This window comes from Bos taurus, chromosome 17 (genome assembly GCF_002263795.3).
Source record: "Bos taurus isolate L1 Dominette 01449 registration number 42190680 breed Hereford chromosome 17, ARS-UCD2.0, whole genome shotgun sequence".
NCBI classification, from domain to species: Eukaryota; Metazoa; Chordata; class Mammalia; order Artiodactyla; family Bovidae; genus Bos; species Bos taurus.
In genome coordinates, this window is record NC_037344.1 from 68500675 (window position 1) to 68526551 (window position 25877).

At 58.3% G+C, this 25877-nt stretch overlaps 2 protein-coding genes across 4 annotated transcripts in view; both read left to right on the forward strand.

Moving 5' to 3' along the window:
- KREMEN1 (kringle containing transmembrane protein 1) overlaps nucleotides 1–13001 on the forward strand; it is a 99436-nt gene extending 86435 nt beyond the window's left edge. Inside the window, exon 12 of the mRNA XM_059876427.1 lies at nucleotides 12915–13001. The gene's annotated coding sequence lies outside the window, so the exon portion shown is untranslated. The remainder of the gene's footprint in view (nucleotides 1–12914) is intronic.
- Nucleotides 6689–25877, forward strand: part of EMID1 (EMI domain containing 1) — a 40230-nt gene continuing 21041 nt past the window's right edge. For all 3 annotated transcript variants that reach the window (NR_103815.1, NM_001278654.1, NM_001101867.3), the window contains 9 exon segments: nucleotides 6689–6872; nucleotides 12915–13028; nucleotides 13486–13589; nucleotides 20967–21050; nucleotides 22062–22123; nucleotides 23669–23789; nucleotides 24033–24083; nucleotides 24163–24252; nucleotides 25029–25175. Coding sequence is in view for 2 of the 3 variants with exons in the window: in NM_001278654.1 (NP_001265583.1) it covers nucleotides 6772–6872; nucleotides 12915–13028; nucleotides 13486–13589; nucleotides 20967–21050; nucleotides 22062–22123; nucleotides 23669–23789; nucleotides 24033–24083; nucleotides 24163–24252; nucleotides 25029–25175 (874 nt within the window). In the remaining variant the exon portion in view is untranslated.

The following is a 25877-nucleotide window of genomic DNA, read 5'->3' on the forward strand; positions in this document are numbered from 1 at the left end:
TAGAGTTTAAATGAGGAAGAATGCCTGTTAAATGGGCCCCAACATTTAACAACGTTCAACATATCAGTCATTAACACTCTAGTATAAATGAGCCAATAATTTTTTTTTTTTCCCCTATTCTACCTGCCCCGTCCCCTCCAGCTAGGGGGATGCTGCCTTAAGAAGACTTTACTAGTTTGTTTTTGCAAGAGGGGAGATGTGGAGAGAGAAGCAGAGCAAAGGGACCCCCAGAGAAGGGAGGAAGGGCAGAAGCAGGGGGCAGAAAGGAGGGGATTTGGGGGGAAAACCAGAGGAAGGCAATTGGGACAAATGTTGTTAAGAAGCAGCCATTTATTTGTCTAGTTCTTCACGGCCAACACAGCACAGCCACAGGAAAGTCCCCAAGCCTTGTATCCCTCCCTCCTCTGCCTTCCAGATGGGAACACCGAGACCTGGGGAGAAGGGTCTCACTGTGGATCACGCACACATCCAGGTCTCCTAACTCCAAACATAGGTGCCCTGCCGGCCACTCTGTCATCCTCCCCACAACCCCAGAGGTGCCAGCCTCTCCTAGGATTTCCGAGGAGGGCAGGAAGGCCCTCTTGGGCCCCTGATTTATGATTTTCTGACAGCTTCCTTCCTGCTACCATTCCCTTCCAGCCCCAGTCCCAGCCCCATGAGGAAGGAAAGAACTGGGTGAGAAGGGCAGCTCCATGGAGCATAACTAACTTGGCTGGGCAGCTACAGGCCCTCGGGTCCCCCAGCATCCCCGCCCTGGCCCAGCGAGGGGCCGCAGCCCCGGGCCTCCAAATCAAAGGCAAAGGATGCAGGCATTGTTCCCTAACCTGGAAGGCCGGCCCTCTGGCCCTGCCCTTTGTCTAGGCAGAGGTTCTGCAGGCCTCTGGTGCTGCCTGGGCCCCTGGGGGCTGCTGCCGTGGACTTGGGTACCCCAGCCCTCTTGGGCTGCTCCTGCCCCTATAGAATGGGCAGGATATGGCTGCAGATCACCAGGGGCACCTGGGCTGGTGTGTGGACAGGGCTGATCTTACAGGCACCCCCAGCCGGGGAGGCTGCCTTTGGGACATAGGCGGAGAGGAGAGGCCCTTAGCACAGGCCCCAGGGGGAGATAACGGGAAGGAAGGCTGTGACCCAGGTTTGTTTGCTGTTAGGAGAACAGCATTTCCTGTTTGGACTAGGCTGCTGGATGTGTCAGTGAATCCACACCAGCAGGGCTATGTTTCCCAGACCCCGTGGCCTGCTTCAGGGTTGGGGTGGGGGCGGGCGGTGTCTGAGTCCATGTCCGCATGTGGCCCACACACTTGTGTGTGCATGTGTGCTGCCTCTCACCTCCTCAGCTCCCGATGGGAGTCTAAATCTGCGCTGATCTCTCTTTTCACCCAAAGAAGCCCCCCATGCAGGGCTGGACCAGAGGGTGGCAGTGTGGCCTGGTGGGTAAGCACCCAGGCCGGCCTCCATCACTCACCAGCCTTGAGCCCCACACCTGGGGATAATCTGGCGGCCTCCCAGGTGTGGGGGAAGAGGGCAGGCGACAACGAAAGTAAAATGCTTAGCGCAGCACCTGGCGCACAGTCAGCGCTCCGACCAGACCGGAAACTGCTGTCGTTACTGGCGGTTGTGGTCGAGTCTTGGCAGCGAGAAGATCAGGCCCCCGGGGAGGAGGCCCCTCTCCTCCCCATCTCAGCAAACGCTGAAACCTCAAATGACCAAACCCAGGTCCCCGCAGCATTTCCTGCCCTTCCTGCTCAGGGAGCAAAGAGGACCAGAAACTAGGCTGATGTGCACCAGGAGGGTGTGCTCGAAAGGGCGCCTCATACTCTGCCCCAGGACCACTGCCCAGAGACCCAAAGCTTAAAAACTGCCTTGTCTTTTGTTTGTTTAATTGAAGTAGGGTTGATTTACACTGTTGTGTTAGTTTCTGGTACACAGCAAAGTGACCCATTTATATATATACACGTTCAGTTTTTCGTATCATTTTCTATGATAGGTTATTACAAGATAGTAAATATAGTTCCCCTTGTTTATCTATTTTATATAAAGTAGTGTGTATCTGTTAATCCCAAATACCTAATTTATCCTTCCCGCACCTTTCCCCTTTGGTAACTGCAAGTTTGTTTTCTATGTCTGATTCTATTTCTGTTTTGGAAATAAGTTCATTTGTATCATTTTTAAGGTTCTACATATAAGTGGTATCATATGGTATTTGACTTTCTCTCTGACTTACTTCACTTAGATGATCTCCAGGTCCATCCATGTTGCTGCAAATGGCAATACGTCGTTCTTTTTACGGCTGAGTAACATTCCATTGCATATACAATGAGATATCACGGTATATATAGGTGTATATATATACCACATTTTCGTTATCCCCTCACCTGTTGAGGACCACTTAGGTTGCTTCCATGTCCTTAACTGCCTCGCTCTGGGACTTCCCTAGCAGTCTAGTTGTTAAGACTGTGCACTCTCAATGCAGGAGGCATGGATTCAACCCCTGTTGGTGAACTAAGATCTACACAACAAAGAGTAGAAAATACAGCATAACTAATAATATAAAAACACTACATCTCAGAAGGACATTTAAGGGCATGAAGAAATGCTCATGCTATCTTAAAGAGAAAGCAAAGCCAACACTTACAGTGATCTACAAATATGTACGAACATGTAAAGAAAAAAAAACCTGCCTTGTTTTTCCAGGTAAGGAAATGAGGCTCAGAGAGGAGAGGTGACTTGTCCCAGGTCACACAGTACCAAGTGGTTGCTCACTGACGTCTGGGCCAAAGGGGCACTGAGCCTGCATTAACTGCTGGACTGCACTGCCACGGGCTCTAGCTGTAGAGGTTATTTTTTTGGCTGCGCTGGGTCTTTCGTTGCTTTGTGCGGGCTTTCTCTAGTTGTGGCTCCGGCTTCTCATTGCGGTGGCTTCTCTTGTCAAGGAGCACGGGCTCTATGTTCTCGGGCTTCAGTAGTTGCAGCGCACGGGCTCCATGGTTGCGGTACATGAGCTCTAGAGCACGGACTCTCGTAGCTGTGGTGCACGGGCTTGGTTGCTCTGCGGCACGTGGAATCTTCCCAGAGCAGGGACTGAACCTGTGTGGCCTGAATTGGCAGGCAGATTCTTATTCACTGTGCCACCAGGGAACTCTGGGTTTTTAAAAAAATATGTATTTTCATTTATTTATTTGGCTGCATGGGGTCTTATTTGAGGCACACAAGATCTTCTAGCTGCAACATCCGGGCTCTAGTTCCCCAACCAGGTATCAGACCCGGGTCCCCTGCACTGGGAGCATGAAGTCTTAGCCACTGTTTCACCAGGGAAGCCCTCAGTTCAGTCACTCACTCATGTCTGACTCTTTGCAACCCTATGAACTGCAGCACACCAGGCCTCCCTGTCCATCACCAACTCCCAGAGCTTACTCAAATTCATGTCCATCGAGTCAGTGATGCCATCCAACCATCTCATCCTCTGTTGTCCCCTTCTCCTCCTGCCTTCAGTCTTTCCCAGCATCAGGGTCTTTTCAAGTGATTCGGTTCTCTTCATCAGGTGGCCAAAGTATTGGAGTTTCAGCTTCAGCATCAGTCCTTCCAATGAATATTCAGGACTGATTTCCTTCAGAATTGACTGGTTGGGTCTCCTTGCAATCCAAGGGACTCTCAAGAGTCTTCTCCAACACCACAGTTCAGAAGCATCCATTCTTCGGCGCTCAGCTTTCTTTATAATCCAACTCTCACATACATGACTACTGGAAAAACCATAGCCTTGACTAGATGGACCTTTGTTGGCAAAGTAATGTCTCTGCTTTTTAATATGCTGTCTATGTTGGTCATAGCTTTTCTTCCAAGTAGCAAGCATCTTTTAATTTCATGGCTGCAATCACCATCTGCAGTGATTTTGGAGCCCAAAAAAATAAAGTCTGTCACTGTTTCCACTGTTTCCCCATCTATTTGCCATGAAATGATGGGACCAGATGTCATGATCTTAGTTTTCTGAATGTTGAGTTTTAAGTCATAGCTATGCTGCTGCTGCTGCTGCTAAGTCGCTTCAGTCGTGTCCGACTCTGTGCGACCCCATAGACAGCAGCCCACCAGGCTCCCCCGTCCCTGGGATTCTCCAGGCTATAGTTTCAAATAAATACCCTGGACCAAGGGCCCCCAGCCTCTGATGTCACAATGTTGATAACAGCTTTTCCTTAGAGTATCCACTGCTGGAGAAATTCCACAGTGGCTCAGAGCTCCCACAAGTTTGGTGATAAAGGAACATGTATGCAGTCCATCTGGGCTTCCCTCGTGGCTCAGTGGTAAAGAACCCGTCTGCCAATGCAGAAGACTTGAGTTTGATCCGAGTTGGGAAGAGCCCCTGGAGTTGTTTTTTTGTTGTTTAGCTGTGTCCGACTCTTTGTGACCCCACAAAGCACACCAGGTTTCCCTGTCCTTCACTCTCTCCTGGAGGAGATGTCCATTGAATCAATGATGCCATCCAACCATCTCATGCTCTGTCGTCCCCTTCTCCTCCTGCCTTCAGTCTTTCCCAGCATCAAGGTCTTTTCCAATGAGTCGGTTCTTTGCATCAGGTGGCCAAAGTATTGGAGCTTCAGTTTCAGTATCAGTCCTTCCACTGAATATTCAGGGTTGATTTCCTTTAGGATTGACTGGTTTGATCTCCTTACTGTTCAAGGGACTGCCAAGAGTCTTCTCCAGCACCACAGTTTGAAAGCATCAATTATTTGGTGCTCAGCTTTCTTTATGGTCCAACTCTCACATCTGTACATAGTTACTGGAAAAACCTTTAACTTTAAGTGTATGGACCTTTTTCTCAAAGTGATGTCTATGCTTTTTAATGGGCTGTCTAGGTTTTTCATAGCTTATCTTCCAAGGAGCAAGTGTCTTTTAATTCCATGGCTGCAGTCACCATCTGCAGTGATTTTGGAGCCCAAGAAAGTAAAATCCATCACCGTTTCTATCGTTTCCCCATCTATTTGCCATGAAATGATGGCACCGGATCCCATGATCTTAGTTTTTTTAATGTTGAGTTTTAAACCAGGTTTTTTTTTCACTCTCTTCTTTTACCTTCATTAAGAGGCTCTTTAGTTCCTCTTCACTTTCTGCCACTGGGGTGGTGTCATCTACGTTATCTGAAGTTATTGATATTTCTCCCTCTGGAGTAGGAAATAGCAACCTGCTCCAGTATTCTTGCCTAGAGAATTCCATGGACAGAGGAGCATGGCAGGCTACAGTCCATGGGGTTGCCAAGATTAGGACATGACTGAGCGACTGAGCCCATGTGTTCATCACAGAGCATCTCAGACGCATTGCGAACAGGTGTGGCGGTGCTCCTCACTCGGTGGTCCTCCCGGGTCCCTCCCAGGACAGAAGCCACTGCCCAGTACTTTCCCTTCCTAATGAGCTGTGTGCCCTTCAAAGTGCTATCTGGGGTGTTCGGCTTTCAAAATATATATATATATATATTATGTATTTATTTGGCTGCACCAGATCTTCGATCTTTGTTGAGGCAGGCAAGATCTTTACTTGTGGCATGTGAACTCTTCGTTGAGGCATGTGGGATCTAGTTCCCTGACCAGAGGTTGAACCTGTCGGTCCCGGCAGAAGCGGGGAGGTCAGAGACTATTCTGGAGTTTGGGAAGGTTCTAGGTGCCCTCTGATGAAAGCTATGGCCCCTCCACATAAACACACACTCCTGTCACAGACACATACATCACACACACGCACACAGACATCACACATTTCACACACCCCACCACGCTTGCACACACATGTGTCATATACACATACCACCCTGGCATACACTTTGGAGGAATTCACAGCCCTCTGCCCAGAAGCCCATCCATACACCCCAGATGAAGTAACTCCACCCTAAGCCTGTCCTTCCAGTATCACAGATGGGGAGACCCAGGCCCCGACCAAATGCTGTCTGCACTCTTCCTTGATTGTGCTAAAGAGATGACACCCCCTCTGAAGTCAGGAGGCCTGGATCTGACCACTCATGGAGTGCTTTGGGTAGATAACATCTCCTCTTGGCCTCAGTTTCTCCATCTGTAAAACAGCAATAAAAGTGGACACTGACTTATAGGGTCAGCCCAGGTCTTCTTCTCCCAGGGGGGGCTACAAGTGCCTGGGCCTTCCTCTTTTTCTCTCTAAAATAGGGATGACTGTGCCCACCTCACCCACAGTGGTCTTAAGATTAAACTGAGAGAGAACGAGAAGCGCAGGTGAGGTGCCCCCACACACAGTGGAGCGCACCGCTTGGGCAGCTTTTGTTGCATAAGTGGACCGCCCCTCTTGCCTCGATGACTGGATCCCTCAAAAATATCCAGAGGGGATGAGGCCCCTGGCATCATTAGCCCAGGCTTGGTGGTTTTAGGTCCTGGCTGCGTCAGAGACCGTGGCTCGGCCTCAGTTTGCAACACGTGGTTGGGCACCTAGGAACTGGCACCCCGCCCCCAAAAGGGACAAGCAGCGCAGGGCACCAGGCTCAGGTGGGCACCTGGCGGGCTTCCTGGCGGGGTCGTCAGGCCCCCTGGGGCTCCTTCCGGGTTGGCAGCGGCGGCGCAAGGGGCGGGGGGCCGCGCGGAGGGGCCGGGCGAGGCCCGGAACGCGCGCCCCCGCCCCGCGCCCGCCTCCCGCCCGCCCTCCCGCCGCTGCGCTGGGAACCGGGATCCGCGCGTCCGGGGCGGCTGGCGGCGCGGGCGGGCGGGCGAGCGGGCACGCCAGGCTGGGGGCGATTGCGAGGGGCCGCGCGCGGAGGGCTCCGGGCGCAGCATGGGCGGCCCGCGGGCCTGGGCGCTGCTCTGCCTCGGGCTCCTGCTCCCAGGAGGGAGCGCCGCGTGGAGCGTCGGGGGAGCTCCGTTCTCTGCGCGCAGGTAAGGGCTGACCCCCACACCCTGCACCACCTCAGTGTCCTGCCAGCCCGGGGTTGGGGATCAGGACTCGGGGCACCCCCGCCCCCAACCTCCGTGCAAGCCCAGGATTGGGAAACGGACCCGGTTCCCCACCTCACTGCCAGCCCCGGTGGGGGCAGGGACCGTGGGCCTCATTAGCTGGCAGGAGCTCCGGGCCGTGCGGGGGTCCTCTGCTTCACGTATCCAGAGCCAGCAGCCCCCGACAGCGTTCTCCAGCCCCCACCACTTCAACTCCGGACCCCAGGGGAGGGGGAAGGGACACGACGGAGGAAACCCCAAGATTCCTCGTCCCCTCCGCAGGGCCCCCTCCCTGCACGTAGGAGAAGCCCAGATCACCCTCTAGCTGACACTTGGGGGACCCTCCCCCCTTTACTCTGCTCCTGGCTTTTTTTAGTATCCCAGCTATTTATTTCCCTCGAAGGAAGAAGACGGGTGGAGTTTCACAGACCTAGGGTCAGTGTCGGCCCCCAGGGACCTGGCATTTTAGACTGAGTGCTGTGGGAGTGCTCTGTCTTCCTGCCCGTCACTCAAGAGCAGGGAACATTCTATCTGGTGGTGTTTATGGAGCATCCCCTAGTACCAGCCAGGGGGCCCTTTACATGCAGTGTTAAGGATTGAATGAGTTAGGGAAGACTTGTCCCCATTTAGCAGATGAGCAAATCGAGGCCCTGGAGAATTGACAAAAATCTAGGCTCTCTGAGCACTGACAGAAGAACCGGGATTCAAATCTGTGTCTTTCTGGCCTTGGTGACACTGTTTGAACCTGCCCAGGCCCTGGTCCTGACTGTAGCCCCTGCCCCCGCTGCGGTCCCCTCTCAAGGGCCAGCCACTGCTGTTGTCTGAGGCAAACAATACAGAGTAGCCAGGCCTCTCCGGGCCTTTTCATCCCATTCAAAGGCCTGCCGGGCCCCCACCCCCTATGGCCTCAATTCTTTAATTCTTTTCAGAAATTCCGCTTTCCCAGTGGTCAGGGGCCAGCGTGTACCCACTGGGCTAGCAAGAGCAGGTGACGCAGGCAGGGCTGGAGGGCAGAGGTGGCTGTGATGTCAGAGGCCAGAGGTGCAGTTGTCTGAGACGGGGACTGATGCTGGCCGCTGTCACAGCCACCACCGCGCATGCTGACCTGGGCTGGCATTTCACCTGCACCTGTCCCCCTCCAGAACCTTTCCGACTGCCAGGAAGGCACACATTTGTATGGTCCTCATTTCATAGAAGACAAAGCTGAGGCTCAGAGAGGGGATATGACCTGCTAAGGGCAAGGACGTGAACCCCCAGGGTCCCAGGTGCCAGAATGACCAAGACTCTGACCTGGGAATACCCAGTGTCAAGCTCAGGATGACGGTTGAGAAGGGCGTAAGGCCTGCACTGCCCTTCGGCCAGTGCACTGCCTCCCAGCCTGGGCTCCTTTCCCCGCAGGGCTCCCCGTGCGGGAGCAGGACTGTGGCTGTGGGGCTGTCACCCAGTCATTGAAGGCTCAGAGTGGCCTGAGCATCACAAAAGCCCTGTAGGCAATGCTGTTGCTCCCATTCTATAGATGGAAAGACTGAGGCCAAGAGAAGAAACAGCACCTCAATCTAAGTCAGTCAGTTCCCAGATCCAGTGTTCCCTTCACCACGGCAGCTCTCTGGAAGAGGGAGCACGGGTGTCAGCTTGGGGAGCCGGGAAGGGTTTGCAGGTCATGGCCAGCAATCAGGGGCTCCAGCCTCAGACACAGCAAGGTCTCCTTCCCGCTCTGTCACCCACTCAGCGTGTGACCTTGGGCAGGTCTCTTTGTGGCTCCAGGGCTTAGTTCCCCTCTCAGTTTCCTCCCTCTTCCCCTCTCCCCTCCCCTCATCCCCTGCTCACGCAGGTTCTGAGGAGGGTCCCAACCTGCAACACCAACGTTAAGTGGGGGGGGGACCCTCGCTAGAGGAATCTGTGGTTCTGGGCTGCCAGGACCTCCCCTTGTGGCCCCAGCCCAACCTCGCTGGGCCTTGCTGGAGACGGCATGGGGATGTCGCGCCCATCACCCCTCCCTCCAGCCCCGCGCCCCAGGCGCCCCTTGGCAGCCGAGGGACCAGAGGCAGAAAAGAGGCTTTGTGCCTGGGGAGGGGGAGGCCCGGGACAGCATCCAAGGGGCCGCCCCCAGGCCCAAGAATGTGGCAAGACTTCGAGACCCCCGGAACCAGGGTGCCTGGGGCTGTGCAGAGCTGCCTGTGCTCGTCTTGCCCCTGTCCGCCCCCGCAGTCCCTGCTGGGGGGTCTTCCGCCCCTCCGAGGACCCTTCCAGCCTGTAATGACCCGTCTGTGTCTCAGCACTGTGGCTCTGGAGTTGATGCCATCACCGGCGTCCTGGCCCATCCTCCTCCCTTGCAGAGTACTGGCTTCCTCTGGGCAAATCCCAGAATCAAGGAGAGTGGAGAACTTTCTTCCCCATCCTCTCCCCGGGGAGCTCAGATCCCAATGCTGCACCCATAGGGGTGACCTGGGTAGGTGACTTCTCTCCGGGCCTCAGTTTCCCCTCTGTAAAATGTAGAGCCTAACAGTCACGATCTCAAAGTCAAGGCTTGGGGTGGGGGTCGACCCTGTACGGAAGGTGCAGTACTGGTGTCCCTCAGGGAAGCCCCTGGACCCCAGCCTCCTGGCGTGGGCCCCATGTCATGGTCCAGGAACAAGAACGACCAAAAAGCACGTCAGCACTGCGCTCGGGGCTTAGGGTGAGTCACCCGCTGCTGGAGGAGGTCCTGCTGTCCCCACGTGCAGATGGACAGAGCGAGGCCCAGAGCCGGCCAGGGCTCGTCTGAGGTCACCAGGTTAGGGAGCAGCAGGGCCAGGGTTGGAGCTTGGACTCCGGTGTGGGGTTCGGGCTCCGTCCACCCCACCCCCACCCATGGGTCTTCTTTCTTTCCTTTCCTTTTCATAACGGCCCTTGGCCCCCAGCCCGCTTGGCTGCCTCCTGCAATTAGCCCCTATCACTGTTCCGGATCACAGCCCTGGGCCCTGTGGAGACAAAGTCCCCTGGGCCCCTCGTGGCAGGGGGTGGAGGGCAGGTGGGCGGGGGGGGGCGGGGGGGGGAGGGGGGGGGAAGCGGCCCTTTTAGGGGCAGCTGGTGCCAGGCCGAGCTGGTCTGGCCTGTTTTCTCTCCTCCCGGCAGCCTGTGGGGCTGCGGAGGTGCTGAGTGGGCAGGAGTGGCAGGCCCAGCAGAGGGGTGCTGTCTCCTCCCAGCCCCTGCCATCGCCCCGTCCCACAGGAGGTAACCCAGCCTCAGCGGCGGGGTCTCAGGCGGGTTCTCACCAAGCATGCCGGAAGGTGGGCGGGGGTTGGGAGGGCGAAGAAGCGCCCGAGGGCAGCAGGCTGGAGGCGGGGCTTCCAGGGGCCACGCCCACCTCTGGGAAACCCCCGGGTCCAGGCTCCCCTACCCAGGGCAACTGCCTGTCCTCAGTCATTCCGTCATTCAGCAAACCTCCCTGGGCGCCTTTAAAGCTGAGCCCCATCCTGGCTCGATCCCTGCCAGCACCCTCCCCTAGCACCTTCGTGGGGGAGAAAAAGCTCAAAGCTGCTGTGAGTGGCTGGGATGGTTTAGGGACACCCTGCAGATGCCCAGCTGTGCCTAGAGCCTCAGGAGGCTCAAAAGGTGATAGGAGTTTGCGGAAGCAGGGAGAGGGCTTTGCAGGCAGAGGGAATCTCGTCTGCAAGGATCGGGGGTGGGAAGAGGGCACTCATGGAGGGAGGGCAGGAAGGAGAAAGAGTGCCAGCTCAAGTGTGCGGGTCCCAGCGGTCAGGGTAATGGGCAGTGTGGGGGAATGTGGACTCCAGGCCAGTAACACCCCTGGAAAGTGGGCGGAGGGGCCAGGCTGGGACCCTGCTGAGGAGCTCCGGTTTTATCCTGGCCACAGCAGAGCTGGGTCTTCAAGGCCAGAGAGGGGTGGGAAAGTTTTTGGTGATCTCCCCCCATACAAGATAAAGGCCACGAGGGGCTGACCTTGAATGCCACCTGGTCTGACTGTCCTCTCCTGTCTAAAATCTCTGCTGGCCGGTCACCAGCTCGGTGTTCCCTACACAGGGGAATTGGACTGATGAGCAGTAAACCAGGGAACCAGACAGCAATTCACACAGGGGAGATTTCAACTAAGGAGGAAGAAAAAAATGGGCACCTCTGCCTAGGGGACACCAGCCGCAGGCTCTGCAGAGCTCCGGTGACGTCTGGATTGGAGTGGGCACCTCAGAGGCCCCCTTCTCTGGGTCGCCCACCTCTGTGCCTTTAGAGGACTGTTTCCTCCTCTGGGGTCGATTTCCAAGGGACTCAGAACAGTGAAGGGACGTCCCTAGAGTCCTATGGGGAGTTTGTCCGCTGGTTCCCTCCAGAGACTTCCTCCTCCAGGTGGGCCGGGTGGGGGTGGCAGGCGCAGGGCTAGGTTTCTGGGGCAGTGGCGGGACATTCCAGGTGCTCGCCGGCCCTCAGCCCTACTCAGGGTCACAGGCCTGGGGCTGGGAAAGGAATGACCGCTTCAGGTGACCCTCTCAGCTCAAGCCCCCACCCCTCCAGACTTTCCTTTGTGGCTTGGAGCCCGGGGTCAGCAGGTTCCCAGGCGGAGGCCTTCACAGAGCCACAGACCGTAGCCCAGGAGATGGGGAGGAGACCGGAGCCCAGGGCCCTGGGAGGGAGGCGGGGGGAGGGCTGAGCATCCATATCCCTGGGTTCAAATCCAGACCCTCCACGCACCAGCTCAGTAACATCAACAGTTTTCTCCCCTCACTGAGCCTCAGTTTGTTATTGTTCAGTCGCTCAGCCATGTCTGACTCTGCAATCCCATGGACTTCAGCATGCCAGGCTCCCCTGTCCTTCACTATCTCCTGGAGTTTGGTCAAATTCATGTCCATTGAGTTGGTGATGCCATCCAACCATCTCATCCTCTGTGGCCCCCTTCTCCTCCTGCCCTCAATCTTGCTTCAGTTTACCCCTCTATTAAACGAGGCGGGGGATGTTCAGGCTGTGGGAAGATGATGTAAATATATTTATTTTTTGCATATTTATTTATTTGACTCTGCTAGGTCTTAGTTGCTGCTAGGAAAGATTGAGGGCAGGAGGAGTAGGGGACGACAGAGGATGAGATGGTTGGATGGTATCACCGACTCGATGGACATGGGTTTGGGTGAACTCTGGGAGTTGGTGATGGACAGGGAGGCCTGGCGTGCTGCGGTTCATGGGGTCACAAAGAATCAGACACGACTGAGCAACTGAACTGACTGACTGAGGTCTTAGTTGCAGTGTGAGGGATCTTGTTGCCTGATCAGGGATGGGACCTGGGCCCCCTGCATTGGGAGCTTAGAGTCTTAGCCACTAAACCACTAGGAAAGTTGATGTAAATACCTTTGGTATACAGTCGGGGCTCAATATGTGCAGCTCAGGATAATTATTCGGTGGCATTTGAAGGAGCCAGTCCTCCACACTTGGGGTGGTGACCTTGCTCCCGGCTGTCACACAGAGGGGACCTGGGGATAAGTGAGGCAGGGCCTGTCTCCCACATGCCTCAGGGAGGGAGGGGGTGGATGTGACTCACCAGCTGAATTCAGCGTGACAGGGATACAGAGCGGAGAACCACCGCTCTGCTCAGATGGGGGCAGAGGTGGGCGAGGACTCGGGGAGAGGTGACAGCACAGCAGGTGGGAGGTGCCAGGAGAGAACCGGGGGGAGGGTGCTCCAGGAGCGGACCCAGCAAAGGCCTGGAGATGAGGGGCCCGCGGCAGGAGTGGGCGCAGGAAACGCCAAGGGCTGGGGGTCGAGACACCAGGGCCAGGTTTCCATTGTCTGACCCACCCCCGCCCCCACACAGGGCTCTGGAAGTCACTCCTCAACCGCAGCAGCAGGGAGACTCCCACCAGGGCCCAAGGGCTCGGAGGGCTCACGGGTCGCCCTGCCTGGAGTCTTGAGGCTCCCCGAGAGAGAGAGAGAGAGAGAGAGAGAGAGAGAGGGAGAGAGAGAGTGCATGCTGCGGGTGAGCCCTAGGCTTCCTGTCTGTTTCAGGAACTGGTGCTCCTATGTGGTGACCCGCACTGTCTCGTGCCACGTGCAGAATGGCACCTACCTGCAGAGGGTGCTGCAGAATTGCCCCTGGCCGATGAGCTGCCCTGGGAACAGGTGAGCGAGACCGTGTGGAGCAGGAGCTGCTGGCGTTCCTGCTGTGGTCGAAGAGCTGGGGCTGGGGGGAAGCCGGGGACCCCAAGGGTGGGTGGACAGAGGGCCCACTGCCCGTTTCCCGGCACCCCCCCTTTGGCTCTTGGGCCACCCTGGAGAGCTTCCAGGGGGAGGATTCCCCCATTCACCCGCACACCTTCACTCAGTGAGTGTTCACAGCTGGAGGACAGGCCAGCCCAGCTCACAAGGGCTTCCTGTCCAGTTATTTTCTTGATTCCCCACCCCTGGCCAGGGGCTGGGGACGGACTGGAAGGGCTGAGGCCCAGAATTCAAGAGGAGGGACGCTCCAGAGAGGCCTGGAAGTGGCAGAGGATCCCAGGACCCTGGGCTTGTCCTCACGGAGGGCGGGAGAGGGAGCGGGAGGCCCTGTCTGAGCCGGGTGACCCGGGCGCTCTTTCAGCTACAGGACAGTGGTGAGACCCACGTACAAGGTGATGTACAAGATGGTGACGGCCCGTGAGTGGAGGTGCTGCCCCGGGCACTCGGGGCCGAGCTGCGAGGAAGGTAGGACTGCCTGGGGCCAGACCAGGTGCCTCCCCTCAGGTGCGAGGGAGGAGCCGTAAACTGTCCTTCAGACGGTAGGCGCTGAGGGTCAGAGCAGCACGTGTATCAGGGGCTGCTGCATAGAGCTGCCGGTCAGTCGCACAGCCATGGTGGGTGTCTGCTGTCCCTCGGGTGTTGACGGGACCCAGTCAGGACCCCTGGAGGAATTTCCTGAGTGATGTGTGGCTCATAATCTGAAGTTACACATCCCAAGCCTTTCCTCCAAACTTGGGGACATTTCCACGGGAGGTGGTGACGACGCAGGGGAGGATCAGCAAGATGGGGATGGCTACACCCCATCCTGCAGGTTCAGAAACCAAGGCTCGGGATATGTGACGGGCACGCAGGTCCTCAGTGGTGGGGTTCTGCCTGGCTTCCCCCAGGCCCTCAGTGATGGGAGGACCCAGCGGGGCAACCTGGGGAGGAACGTGCCCCAGGCAGAGGCACACCCTTACCACACTCCCTTCCCTGCATGCAGCTCAGGGGGCTGGGTGGAACACCCAGCAGGGGTGCAGAGGAGGCAGCCTGCACCTCCCCAGAACTGGGAACTGGGGAGCGCCGTCTCCTCCAGGGGGCCTGCGTATGCTGAGCGGTCCAGACTGCATCCACCCTCATGGTCTGGCTGAACCCAGGGAGTGGAAGATTTGGGGGCCCCCAGAGTTGTGCTCCCAAGAATGGCCATAAGGAGGATGGACGGGCCCAGAGCCAGCCTGAGAACCAGGCCTGAAGGCCCCTTAATGGAAGGAGGCGCTGGGGCCCCCAGCAGCACGTTCACGTGTGTATCAGTCAAAAGACACATCCTGGTTCCAGAATCAAGGGACCATGATGCTACAGTCATAGGTGCTTCTGAGAGACTTATCCCCTTCACCTCCCTGGGGCCCGTGGCAGCCCCAGCTCACAGACGGGGTGATGGAGACCCAGAGAGGTGAAGTCACACGGAGAGGGGGCAGACTCCCCACAGAGCAGGGCAGGAGGGGCCTGGCAGTTTCCATGTTGGGTGGGAGAGCCCCCAACACAGTGGTGGTGATTCAGGCAGCCAGAGGGAGGGGCAACCCAGGACTGGTATGGAGAGGTGGTTACCCAGACAGGTGTGGGAGGGAGGGGAGCCAGGAACTGAGCCCTCCCCAACCTGCTGAGGGTGACCGGGGAAGGCAGAAGGGCCCGGGGCCAGGAGGGCATCCAGCCAGGAGGGGCTGCCGCCAAGGAGGCTGCAGAGATGCTGGTGGTGAGGAGAGGGCGAACCCGCAGGGTGTGGGGCCCCCCCCACCCCGGGTGCAGAGCGCCTGTGCTCAGGCAGGGCCTGCCCAGACACAGGTTACCCTGTCTTCGGCTCCCCTCCCAAGGGCGGACCCTCCCAGGTCTGTCGGGCCATCGCGGAGCAGTCGGGGCTGAAGGACAGGTGCGGAGCGCCCATGCTCAAGCGCCCATGTCCTCGAGTCCAGCTGCTGTAGGCCGTGCGTCCAGGACCCGGCTGAGGGCTGGGGCTCTGCGGAGGGTGAGCAGGGAGGGAGACGAGGCCTGGGGTGGGGTTGGCCCTGACACCTCCCTCTGTGGGACCTTGGAATTCCAGCCTGGGGATGAGGGCCTCCTGGGCCAGGCCCGCTTAGCCACACTCCAGCTGTGTGGCCTCGGGCTGGGGACTCCCTTGCGTTGTGCAAGTGGTTGTGCAAGGGCGTCAGGCCGGCCTGGGGAGGGGAGGCTGCACTCTAGGCGGCACTTGGGCCCACTTAGGGGTGGGGGGTGGGGGTGGCGCGCCTTCTCTGAAGGGCACCGAGCTGCCCTGTGCTCTTACCGGGCACTCTCCTACGCTGGGCCTCGGTGTCCTCACCTGTGAAATGGACAAAATCATGCAGTCTGCCTCTCGGGGATGTTGGAAGGACGTGAAGGTGATGCGGCAGCCCATGAGGGGGGCAGCGTGGGATACCCAATGGGACGGGAAGGGCCTCTCCCCACCCACAAGACCAGACCGAGTAAAGGGAGGCTTAGGCCTGCGTGATCTAGAAAACTGCTCTGGGGATGGGGGGGCGGGGTGGGGAAGCATGAGGACATTGCTGACCCGCAGCGGGCTCTGACCTTCCTGTGACAGCCAGCTTCAGGCTGGGCCCCCAGCTGTTTCCCCTGCTGACAACTGCCCCTGTGGTCTGTCCAGTGCTGTGACGTGACCTGAGGCCAAAGAGCTGCCTCACCAGGGGCAGCGGGGCCCAGAGTGAGTCAGAGGGAACAGAAACACCTATCACTCCAGAATCCAGCCTTGGATTGGCTGTGCTCTGCTGTGTGACCTTGGGCAAGTCACTTCACCCCTCTGGACCCCATCTCTACTTGGAAGTCACCCAGGATCGAGAGGTGCCCGTCTCGTATCTTATTGAGAGGGCCAGAGACTCACATCTCCACCATGCCTACTTAATAAATGTCTTCTTTTCCTCTTTGGCCCCCTGTGCTGGGGGATCTGCGCTGCCTCCCAGCTCTGAGACACCCCCCTTCTCAGTCAGCTGCTCGGCAAACAGGCCTCTAGTCTCTGATATTTGTGAGGCCGGCAGACTTCCTGGCTTTTAGCCCTGGGTTTCCCATCTTGATTGAGGATGGTCTCTTTGATCTTCTTGACAATGAGGAGGAAGGGGCTAGAACAGGCCCCTTTTTACAGATGGAGAAACTGAGGCTCAGAGATGGTGTGGGTATCACTTGTAGGTATTACACAGCAAGTAAGCATCATGGCCGGAATTCTCCCAAGGGCTCAGACCTGAGGTCTGCAGCGTGCCCCTGCCTCAGACCCTCCTGCAGTCACCATGACGACAGGAGGAAAGCTGCCACTGTCCCCTATGCCGGGCACCAAGGCTGGCCCTCATCTGCATCGTGTCCTCTTGTCGGGGTGCCAGAGGTCCAGATGTGGAAACTGAGGCTGGGAGAGTGGTCAGAGCAAGATTTAAAGCCCTCAGTCCCACCGGAGCTGGGTCTTTCCTCTGCAGGGATGCTGGCTGGGGGCTTCACTTGGTGTGTTCAGACACCCGGGAGTGAGGCAGCCAGCCTCAGCCCCTCCCAGACAGACAGACAGAGCATCCAGGCTCCTCACCTGCCCCGCCCTGTGGGCTCCCCCAGAGCCTCCACTGGCCCCCTGGCTGTCTGCTCCTGTCCCCCACACCTGCCCCTTCCCTGTCCGTGGACCCCCGCAGCCCTTGTCTTCCACGGTTGGGGAACAGCAAGGGAAGAAGTTCGCTCAAGGTCACGTGGTAGGAAAGCGCCCTCTGGGCCGCTTGGCCTCTGCCTGCCCAGGGCTGGGCCCTTGCCGAGCACAGCTTTCACGCTCTGACCAGCTGCGGGGTGCAGAGTGGAGCCTGTGTCTTACTCCGCAGATTCGGAATCCTGCATGTTAAACGCTGTTGGAATTTTCCCGGATCTGCCGTCCACTCCACTCCTGCCCATCCATTCCACTCCCATCTGGGGGGCTCGAAGGCCCCCACCTCCAACTCCCGCGGTCACATCCACCCCCCGTCAGGAGGCTCCCCCCTCCACCCTCCCAGCTGCCTCAGCCAGGTGCCCCAGCCTCGCCCTCCCTCCTTTTCATCCCAGGGCCCACTGTGGCCTTCCTCCACCCCAGAGCCTGGGCAGTGGCTGTCCTCTCTGCCTGTGACCTCCTTGGTGCTCCCGCCTGGCTCCGTTAGTCCCCACCCTTCCATCACTAATCCTGTCTCTCCAGTTCCCAGCATAAGTCTGGCGTTAAGTGGATGCACGGGAAGTGAGTGGGGACCTCGTGTTCCCCCAGGGGGGCCCAGGACTGACACAGACCAGGGCCTCCCAGAGGGTTCTTGGAGCTCCCAGCCCCAGCCCTGACCCTGGACCCTGACTCAGGCCAATAGTAGCAAATATTTACATTTGCAGAGTAAATTCCCAGGAGGGGAGCTGGGCTGGGCAGGGGAGGTCTGTGGTCACTGAACCCAGCAGACCTGGGGGGAGGGTTCTGGAGGAAGAAGCCCCTCGGACAGAAAGTCAGAGGTGGAGCTCAGGGACACCCCCTACTTCTCATACCATCCCCGCTGAGGGGGAATTTAAACTGGGTGCCTTGCCCCCTTCTCCCTCCTGCTGTGTGGACAGGCAGCCTCTGCTCCCTGGGCCGCAGTGTTCTCATGAGGAACCGTTGAGACCGAGCACAAGACACTGGGCAGTGGAGGGGCGGCTGCTGGGGGGCCACAAGGCTAGAAACTGCAGATGGCGCGGGCCCTGTGGAGGTCAGGGTGGAGTGATGAGAGCTTCGGCAGAGTGGGCTTTAGTGGGTTCTCTAGTCTGTCCAGGAAGACTTTCTGGAGGAGGAGACATGGGAGCAGCAGCTGTGGGAATGAGGAGGCTGTGTGTGTGTGTGTGTGTGTGCGCGCGCGCGCAGGGCTGGCCAGCATCTCCCAGGTGGCGGATGTGGTCTCAGGGAAGTGGTCCAGTCAGGGTCCCATAGTGGAGCCAGAGCGTGTGGTCCTGAAACTAGCCTGGAGCTCTTTGGAGGGCAAGATTGGGGCTGGGGAGGGGCCCTTCAGGATGGACCACCGGGCTAGGGTGAGGGGGTTCTCAAGCCACTGGGGCCCGCTTCAGGGGTCCTGACTCAACACCAGTGGGAGGGATGTGACATTTCTGTCCTACAGGAGACCTTTCCAGCCTGAGGCTTTTTCCCTACTGGAATTTTGTGTGGTATAGGGCCATTTGGGCTTCCCTGGTGGCTCAGTGGTAATGATGATTGCCTGCTGATGCAGGAGACTCAGGTTCAATCCCTGGGTCAGGCAGATCCCTTGGAGAAAGAAATGTATTCCTTCTCCAGTATTTTACCCTGGAGAATTCCACGGACAGAAGAGCCTGGCGGGCTACAGTCCATGGGGTCGCAAAGAGTCAGACAGGACATAGCAGCTAAACAATAGCACCATTTACAACCTGGCTCAACTCTTAAAGTATTTCTGTCCATTTATTAGAATTTGGGGGAGTTTAGGGGATCATCTTTTGTGAATCTTGAAACCAGAGCCAGTATCTTCTGGTGTTTTTGACAGTTTTTGTTGTTTATTTAAACTTTCTTTCTTTTTTTAAAATTTTAGCTCACAGTTTCTTTGAGCCAATTATGTCTCCACTGATGGTCAGGCCATGTTTTCATTAGTTTTTCTAGTTCTCTCTGACTCCTGGTGAAATGGCCCAAAGCAAGTAGATTGAAAAAGAATTTCCAGCCACACGTTTCTAGATTAATAACTCAAGGACACCCTAGCATGATGTTAGAACACTTATGTTCATTTTCAAGACAGTTGTGTCTGCCGTCCACAGTATTTTGCCTTTTGCTTGCTTGCTTTACGTTCATTTTCAGCCAGTGACTCATGCATTCCTCCGTAAGAGGTTTGGTGAAGCTTCTGAGGCCCTACTGCGTGCTGGGTACTTTCCCCGGCCACACGCAAGACGGATGAGGTCCTTGCCTGGTGGGGCTCCCATTCTAGCCTGGGGGTGGGGGAGCAGGAGATCAGACTGGGAGCTGGCAAGCAGATGACATTTTTGAGGTGGAAAGTGCCGTGGAAAAAAGGGAAGACGATAGCAGGGTGGTGGGGAGGGCGGGCAGGGCAGATGCTCTGCCAAACTTCATCCCAGAGAAAACCCACACTTCCTTGGGGTCGGGGGGATGGCCGGTTCTTTGGTTGACATCCTGCAAAGAGTCAGCCAGTGGCCTTTTACAGCTTCACCTGGGAGCAAAGAGGATGAGGAGGGCTTAACCGAGGCCGTTCTTCTCAGGAGCCAGCCTCCTTGATGGGCACTGGGCCTCCCGCCTCTGCCCACCTGGACTCATGGTGCCGGGTGGCCCAGGAAAAAGGAGGCCAGGTCCTGGAATCAGACTAACCCAGCTTCCAGTCCAGGCTTCAGCCCTCAGCCGGGCAATCAGTCACTTCCACCTCTGCCTTGCTGCCCCCGCAGAGGGAGAGATTCATATTCGCTCATCCATTTATCGGAGCCTGGGGGGCAGAGGAGTGGTAACACCAAGCTGCCCTGTGCCTCAGTTTTCCCACATGTAAAGCGGAGGGGATACTGGTGTCCACTCACAGGGCTTCATGAGGACAACGAGTTAAGACTGTCTTTGAGAAGCGCTCAGGGTGTGCCGGGCCCAGCTTAAGTGCTGAACAAGCATTAGCTGCTATTATTCCCTACCTTGTAGGATCCAGCTGGGCTATGTGAAGCTCTTAGCCCTGGGCGTGGCTCACAGTGGCGTACCCGCCTTAATTCCCCACAAGCCCCCAAGCCCTGCCCCAGCTGTGGGCTGCCAACCCACTGTCCTCCATCCCAGGTGAGATTTACCCCCTGCGAGGGGGCACATCGCAGGCCCCGGGGAGGGTACATGGGGGATTCGGGCCCAGCCTGAACGAGGGCCCCATGGTGGGACCTAGAGAGGGCCTGGCAGCCTCCCCGCTGGGGGATGGCCAGGGGGACCCGTCTGGTTTGAATTCCCGGCGCCTCTCGCTCGCTGCACCAACCCGCAGCCTGGCTCTGAGCTGCCAGGCCCGTGCCTTATTTGGGTCTCGCTCCCCCCAGGCGACACTGTGTGGCCTTAAAAGGCAGGCCCGGGGGTAGCGGGGAGAGGGGGCAGTTGCCACGGCTGACTCCAAAGCCCCTCCAGCTGCGCCCTGCTCCCCTGGCTTGGCCAGCCCAACCCTCCAGCTGTGGAGAAAACCAGGCCCCCAAAGCCAGATCAGCCCGAATGGGCTGCTCCTCACAGGGGTGGGCTCCTGGAATGGGCCCCCCTGTACCCTCCCAGGCAGCCAGCTGCCCTCTGGTTTTCATTTAAAACCAGAGCTGGATCCACTTTGGTGTCTTCTTACCAAGTGGGGCAGGGAGAGGGCGGATGGTGACGTTGCTGTGTTTATTTACTGCCTACTGCATGCCAGGCCCCTGCGTGTGCTCAGTGGGCCCTTTGCACGCATGGCTGGCCTCAGGCCTTGTGCCAGTCCAGGAGGTGTACAGAGGGCTTCATGACCCCATTTTACAGATGGGAACATTGGCAGGTCCAGGGAGGACCAGCCACACAGGCCCGAGAGCGGCAGGGCTGGGAGCCGACCTCGAGTCTCTTGGCTCAAGCTCTGAGCCCAGGCAGCTTGCTGGGCTTGTTGGAGAAGCGCCCGGCCTTCCCCTCACCCATCACCAGCCCCTCCCCAGCCCCATCAGGTTGACAGCCTTGTCGCAGCTCGGCCCACCTCACGCTGTGTGACTCTGGTCCCACCTCTCTGGGCCTCTGTCTTGCTCTGCACCAAGGGGAATAGGGATCCCCGCTGTGGCAACAGTAGTCGGGGGGAACAGAGCAAAACATCATGGCCAGCAGGGCCTCACCCTCGCTGTCCTCAGTTACAGGCTCCCCTGGCTTCGTGGAGCCCGGGTGGTCGGGCAGCGCCACGCGGCGGATGGCACTTCGGCCCACAGGCTTCTCAGGTGGGTCCCGGGGCAGCTGCTTGGGGTCCCCCTGGGCCAGGGGAGGCTGGAGGGGCTGGTGGTGACTGTCCTAAAAGCCAGCTGGGCCCAGAAGTGGAGGGTCAGAGACAGCACCCTGCCCCCGTCCACCACAGGCTGGAAATAAAACTGGGGGTGGGGTAAGGAAGGGCTCCCCCAGGGGAGTCTGCCCTGGGCCCAGGCACCTGAGACCCAGGAGCCCGAGAGTCTTGCAGACAGGGGTCCAAGCCCCCAGTTTCCTTTTTTTCATTGAAAGAACATTTGAGCAACTGCAGGGTGCGAGGCACCATGCCAGGAGCTTTCCATGGTCACCTTGTATAAACCTCCCCCTGGGACAGCATCACCGTCGCTGAGGGGTCAGAGAGGGGATGTGCCCTGCCCAGGACCCCACGGCCAGGGCGGGGCAGCGCTGGGCTTCAACCTCAGGCTTTGTGCTTGGGGAGACCCCGGGTCCCTTTGCTCTGAGCTCAGTGTCCCCAGCTGTGCACAGGGGTGACACTTGTCCTCACACGCGGGATCGTGGTGAAGACCAGAGAGACGTGCGTGTAGCGTGCTCGGCTGCTGCCAACACTGCTGTGAATAACGGTGGGGTATTGCTGAAGAGGCCGGGGAGCTGGATGGTGGTTCTGGGGGAAGGCTCAGAGGGTGGCATGGGAGTCCAGCCCAGTCTGGACTATGTGGGGTCCCCAAAGCCAGCACGCCACGGCCAGCCTCACCCGGATGGGGAGCAGCAGGCATTTCCCTCCCCACTCCACCCCGTTTTGGATGAGGAGTCCAGTCCCTGGTTCTTCCCTGAGAGAAACAGTCCCCTTGGAGGCTTGGGAGCCAAAGGACACCCGCAGGGCATGGTCCACCCCGGACAGGCTGTGACTCCGTAGCCCTGTCCCTGCCCCGAGCTGTCTTATGGATTGGGGTCATCAGTTATCTGTCCCCTCCCTCCATCCTGCCCCCAGGAACCTGGGAGCCCCAACCCAGCCTGCTTCCTCTCCACAGGTTGTCTCAACTGCAGCAAAGTGTCGGAGCTGACGGAGCGGCTGAAGGTGCTGGAGGCCAAGGTGGGTGAGCACCTTGCCTGCCAGGCAGGCACCACCCTGCCCCCAGTGCCCGCCCTGGGAAGCCTGTTCAGACAGCCTGGTTGCTCTCTCTTCAGGAGGCCCGTGAAGCTCTCCCAGCCCCAGCCCCTCCCAGAGACTCCTAGATGCCCCCCAGAGCTTGTAAATGTCCCTCTCTCTTTTTTGCCAATGTAATTGCCCCAACACCTTCATCCTTTACCCCTCACCCTCACCACAATGCTATCTTCCCATTCCAAAAAGCAAAAACATGTGCTGCATGTCTCAAATTATCTCAAGATAAAAGGTTTTAACAATTAAAAAGTAAGACATCCTAAATTTAGAAACATGAAAAACTCAGAACCACGATAAACCTGCCAGAGAACCATCGGCCTCGGTCGCCTGTGCCCCCCAAAGAGAGCGACTGCCAACATCGAAGCATCTTTTCTTCCAGGTTTTCTAAAGACATGTAGAGACTTTTAAACTTCGTCTGCATATCCATTGCCTCCTCCCGGAATTTTTCTTGAGATTAGATTCGAAGATGTTCACCCAAGTGTTAACTATTCAGAGGGAGACAAAAGCGGTGGCTGCAGCCTGAGCAGACAGGGCTCAGTGGGGTGTTAGGCGGCCACGGACAGTGCCTACACTTTCTAACATGGAGAGATGCCCCTGATGCATTAATATCAGGTGGAAAGCCCAAGTTTCTAAACAACATGGGTTAGAACCCCTGTTCTGAGGTATGAGCACCCCAGGAACCTCACGCTGCTCCCCAAGCTCGCTCCCAGGGAACGCTGGCCTAAGGGGCAGCTCAGCTCAGTTCCAGGTTAGCCTCCCTCGGGTAGGCGCACACGGCCCCGCGTGTCCTGGTCAGCAGGCATCCTGGCCTTTCTTAACCCCCAGTTAGTGGCTCAGGGGACCCTGTTGACCTTTCAGGCTCTCCCCCGCACTGAGTCCAAAAGTGGGTCTTTGTTTGTTTCTGTTTTTTACTTTCTGGTCACACCAAGAAGCATGTAGGATCTTAGCTCCCCGACCAGGGGTGGAACCCACACCCCCTGCAGGGGAAGCACAGTCTTAACCACTGGGCCTCCAGGGAAGTCCCCCAAAGTGGTTTTGTACACACCTTGGCATTTCTGTTTCATGTTGGACCCTCCCAAATTTCCCTTCAAATTTAGTAAAAATCCTTCCAACCTGTGGTGTTTTAAGAGACCAAGAGAAGTGTCATGTTATATATGCATGTAAATCTATATACATACTCACATGCAGGTAAGCACAGGAAAAAACCGCACGGCCTAGCAAACCCGGGGGCAGTCTCAGAATCCAACGTGGGTGGCTGTGGTAGTGTGTGATGACTCTCGTACAATGAATGTGATGAACTGTGCAGCTGGAAAACCACAGGCACTTCTGATGAAGTTCTGGGCCCCTGTGAGCCTGGTCTCCACTCCAGGCGGGGTTCTGCTGGCCGCCTGGCCTCCCAGCCCCGCCTCCACGGGGCGAGCTAGCCTGTCCCGGGTGAGACGCTGGTACCCACCCCATTGTCCTCTTCCTCCACAGGTGGCGGTGCTGACTGTCACCGAGCGGGCAGTGCCCCCGACCCCAGGTGCCCCTGAGGACCCCGCCCCGCTCTGGGGTTCCCCAGCTGTCCAGGGCAGTCCCGGGGATGGAGGCCTCCGAGGTGAGTGGGTCAGTGGGGAACACGGTCCCGTGTGGGAATGAGCTGGGGGGAGCAAGATTCCAGCCCGCGCTGCTGCTGGCTCCCAGCCGGACCTCCACGCGGGCCTCAGTCTTCCCAGCTCGCCAGTGGGTCCCTAGGGGCCCCTGAGCACTGGCGTCCAGGGAGGCCCGGCAGCTGCTGGAGCTGGGGCAGAAACTCTGGGTAACACTGACCCCCGCCTAACCGCCCCCCCCCCCACCCCAGGGCTGCCGGGAACCAGAGAAAACCAGAGGCCCCCTCTGCTACCTCGAGATGGTAGGTGCTGGTGTGGGCAGGGCCGGGGCGGGGCCGAGCAAGGCCGGAGCTGTCCAGCTGATGCGCTTTCTCCCCCCAGATCGAGTGGGTGCCCGGGGGCTTCCTGGACCCGCTGGCCCCAAGGGAGACCCTGGCAGCCGGGGCCCGATGGGGATGAGAGGCCCACCAGGTGAGTGCATACAGCACTGCCCCTTCCAGCAGCGCCCCCTCACAGGAGGGCCTGGACTGGAGCCCGCTTCCCGAACCTGATGTAGCGGAGGTGGCCTGGGCCCCTTCTGCCCACCCATCTCCGTATGTAAGAGGACTTACACCCTCTCCAGCAGTGACCCCCGCCTCACGCCTGGGCCCCCTGCAACCTACTTTTGCATTCACTGGGCCTATCTCCCTGCTCTCGTATTCCAAGCTTGAAGCTGGTCTCGTGGGGGTGGGTCGGACCAGACCCTGCCCTCCTGGGGCTCCCAGGCAAGGGAGGCCAGGGAGGGTGGGCCTGGGCAGAGGAGGACCAGCAGGGCCCCCCTCCACGTGACCAGGGTTCTTGTGGGGGCCATGGCTGGTATGGGAGCCCCAGGGAAGGAAGCCCAGACCCTCATGGGTGGGGTGGGAGATGGGAAGGGCTTCCCAGTGGGAGCGACACCTTAGGTGAGGCCTAGGATGACCTGAAATGCACGCCAGGCAGCCCAAAGGGAGGACCGAGAGAGGGAGCAGCTCCTGCAAAAGCCTGGAAGAGAGAGGACATTCTGGAAATCAGCATCTGCTCAGCACCTACTGTGAACCAAGTGTCCACTGTCCTCATGGCAGCCGGGGAGTCAGAGACAGGAGCTGCCCTGCTTGTGGCCCCTGGCACCCTCTGTACCCACTGTCCTCGGAGGCCCCCTCCCGCCCTCTTGCAGCCGTCCCGAGCCTCCCTGCCTCCAGCACACCCACCAAACCCTGGTTCCATTGCAGGTCTGCAAGGCCCCCCAGGGAGCCCCGGCCAGGCCGGAGCTGTGGGCATCCCCGGAGAGAGGGGACCTCCCGGGCCCCCGGGCCCTCCTGGCCCCCCTGGGCCCCCAGCCCCTGTTGGACCACCCTACGCCCGGATCTCTCAGCATGGTGAGTCGCTCGGGGTCACAGCGGGTCTAGCTGGCGGTGGGGTGAGGCTGGCATGACCATCTGCTAGGCACCTTCTATATACCAGGCTTGCCCTTGGGCCACTCCTCCAATGGACACCATTGTCACTGAGGAGGAAGACCAAAGGCCAGAGCGGGGAGATCACACAGCCAGGGCCCGAGAGGCTGGCTTCAGATCCCTGCAGCCTCCACAGCCTGTGCTGGGAACCACCGGCGTCAGGCCCTCCCACCAAGCCTCGGAGCTGGCCAGGATCCATCCCGCAGAGCTCCGGGAAGCTCAAGGCCTGGCAGCAGGACGTGAGCCCTGAACTCCCAAGGCCACGGTCCTGCCCCAGTGCTCAGAGAGGCCCGGCCCCCTCCGCCCAGCTGGGCCCTGCCGTGCCTCCTTCTCCTTCGAAGCCTGACCGGCATGCCTGCTGCTGGGGTCGGCATTTAGAGTGCCAGGTTCAACCCCATCTGCGTCATACCTTTGCTGCAAGACCGTTCATTCGTTCGCCCCCTCTGAGCCCCGGTTTCCTCATCTGTACCGTGAGGACAGCGATGGTGCTGGTGTCCCAGGGTTCTATGACAACCATGCATGGAAGCTGGATACAAAGCCGGCGTCAAAGATGGTAGCTTTCTCGACTTTCCTGGAGGCCCAGGTGGCTGAGACTCTGCACCCCCAGAGTGCAGAGGCCCAGCTTCA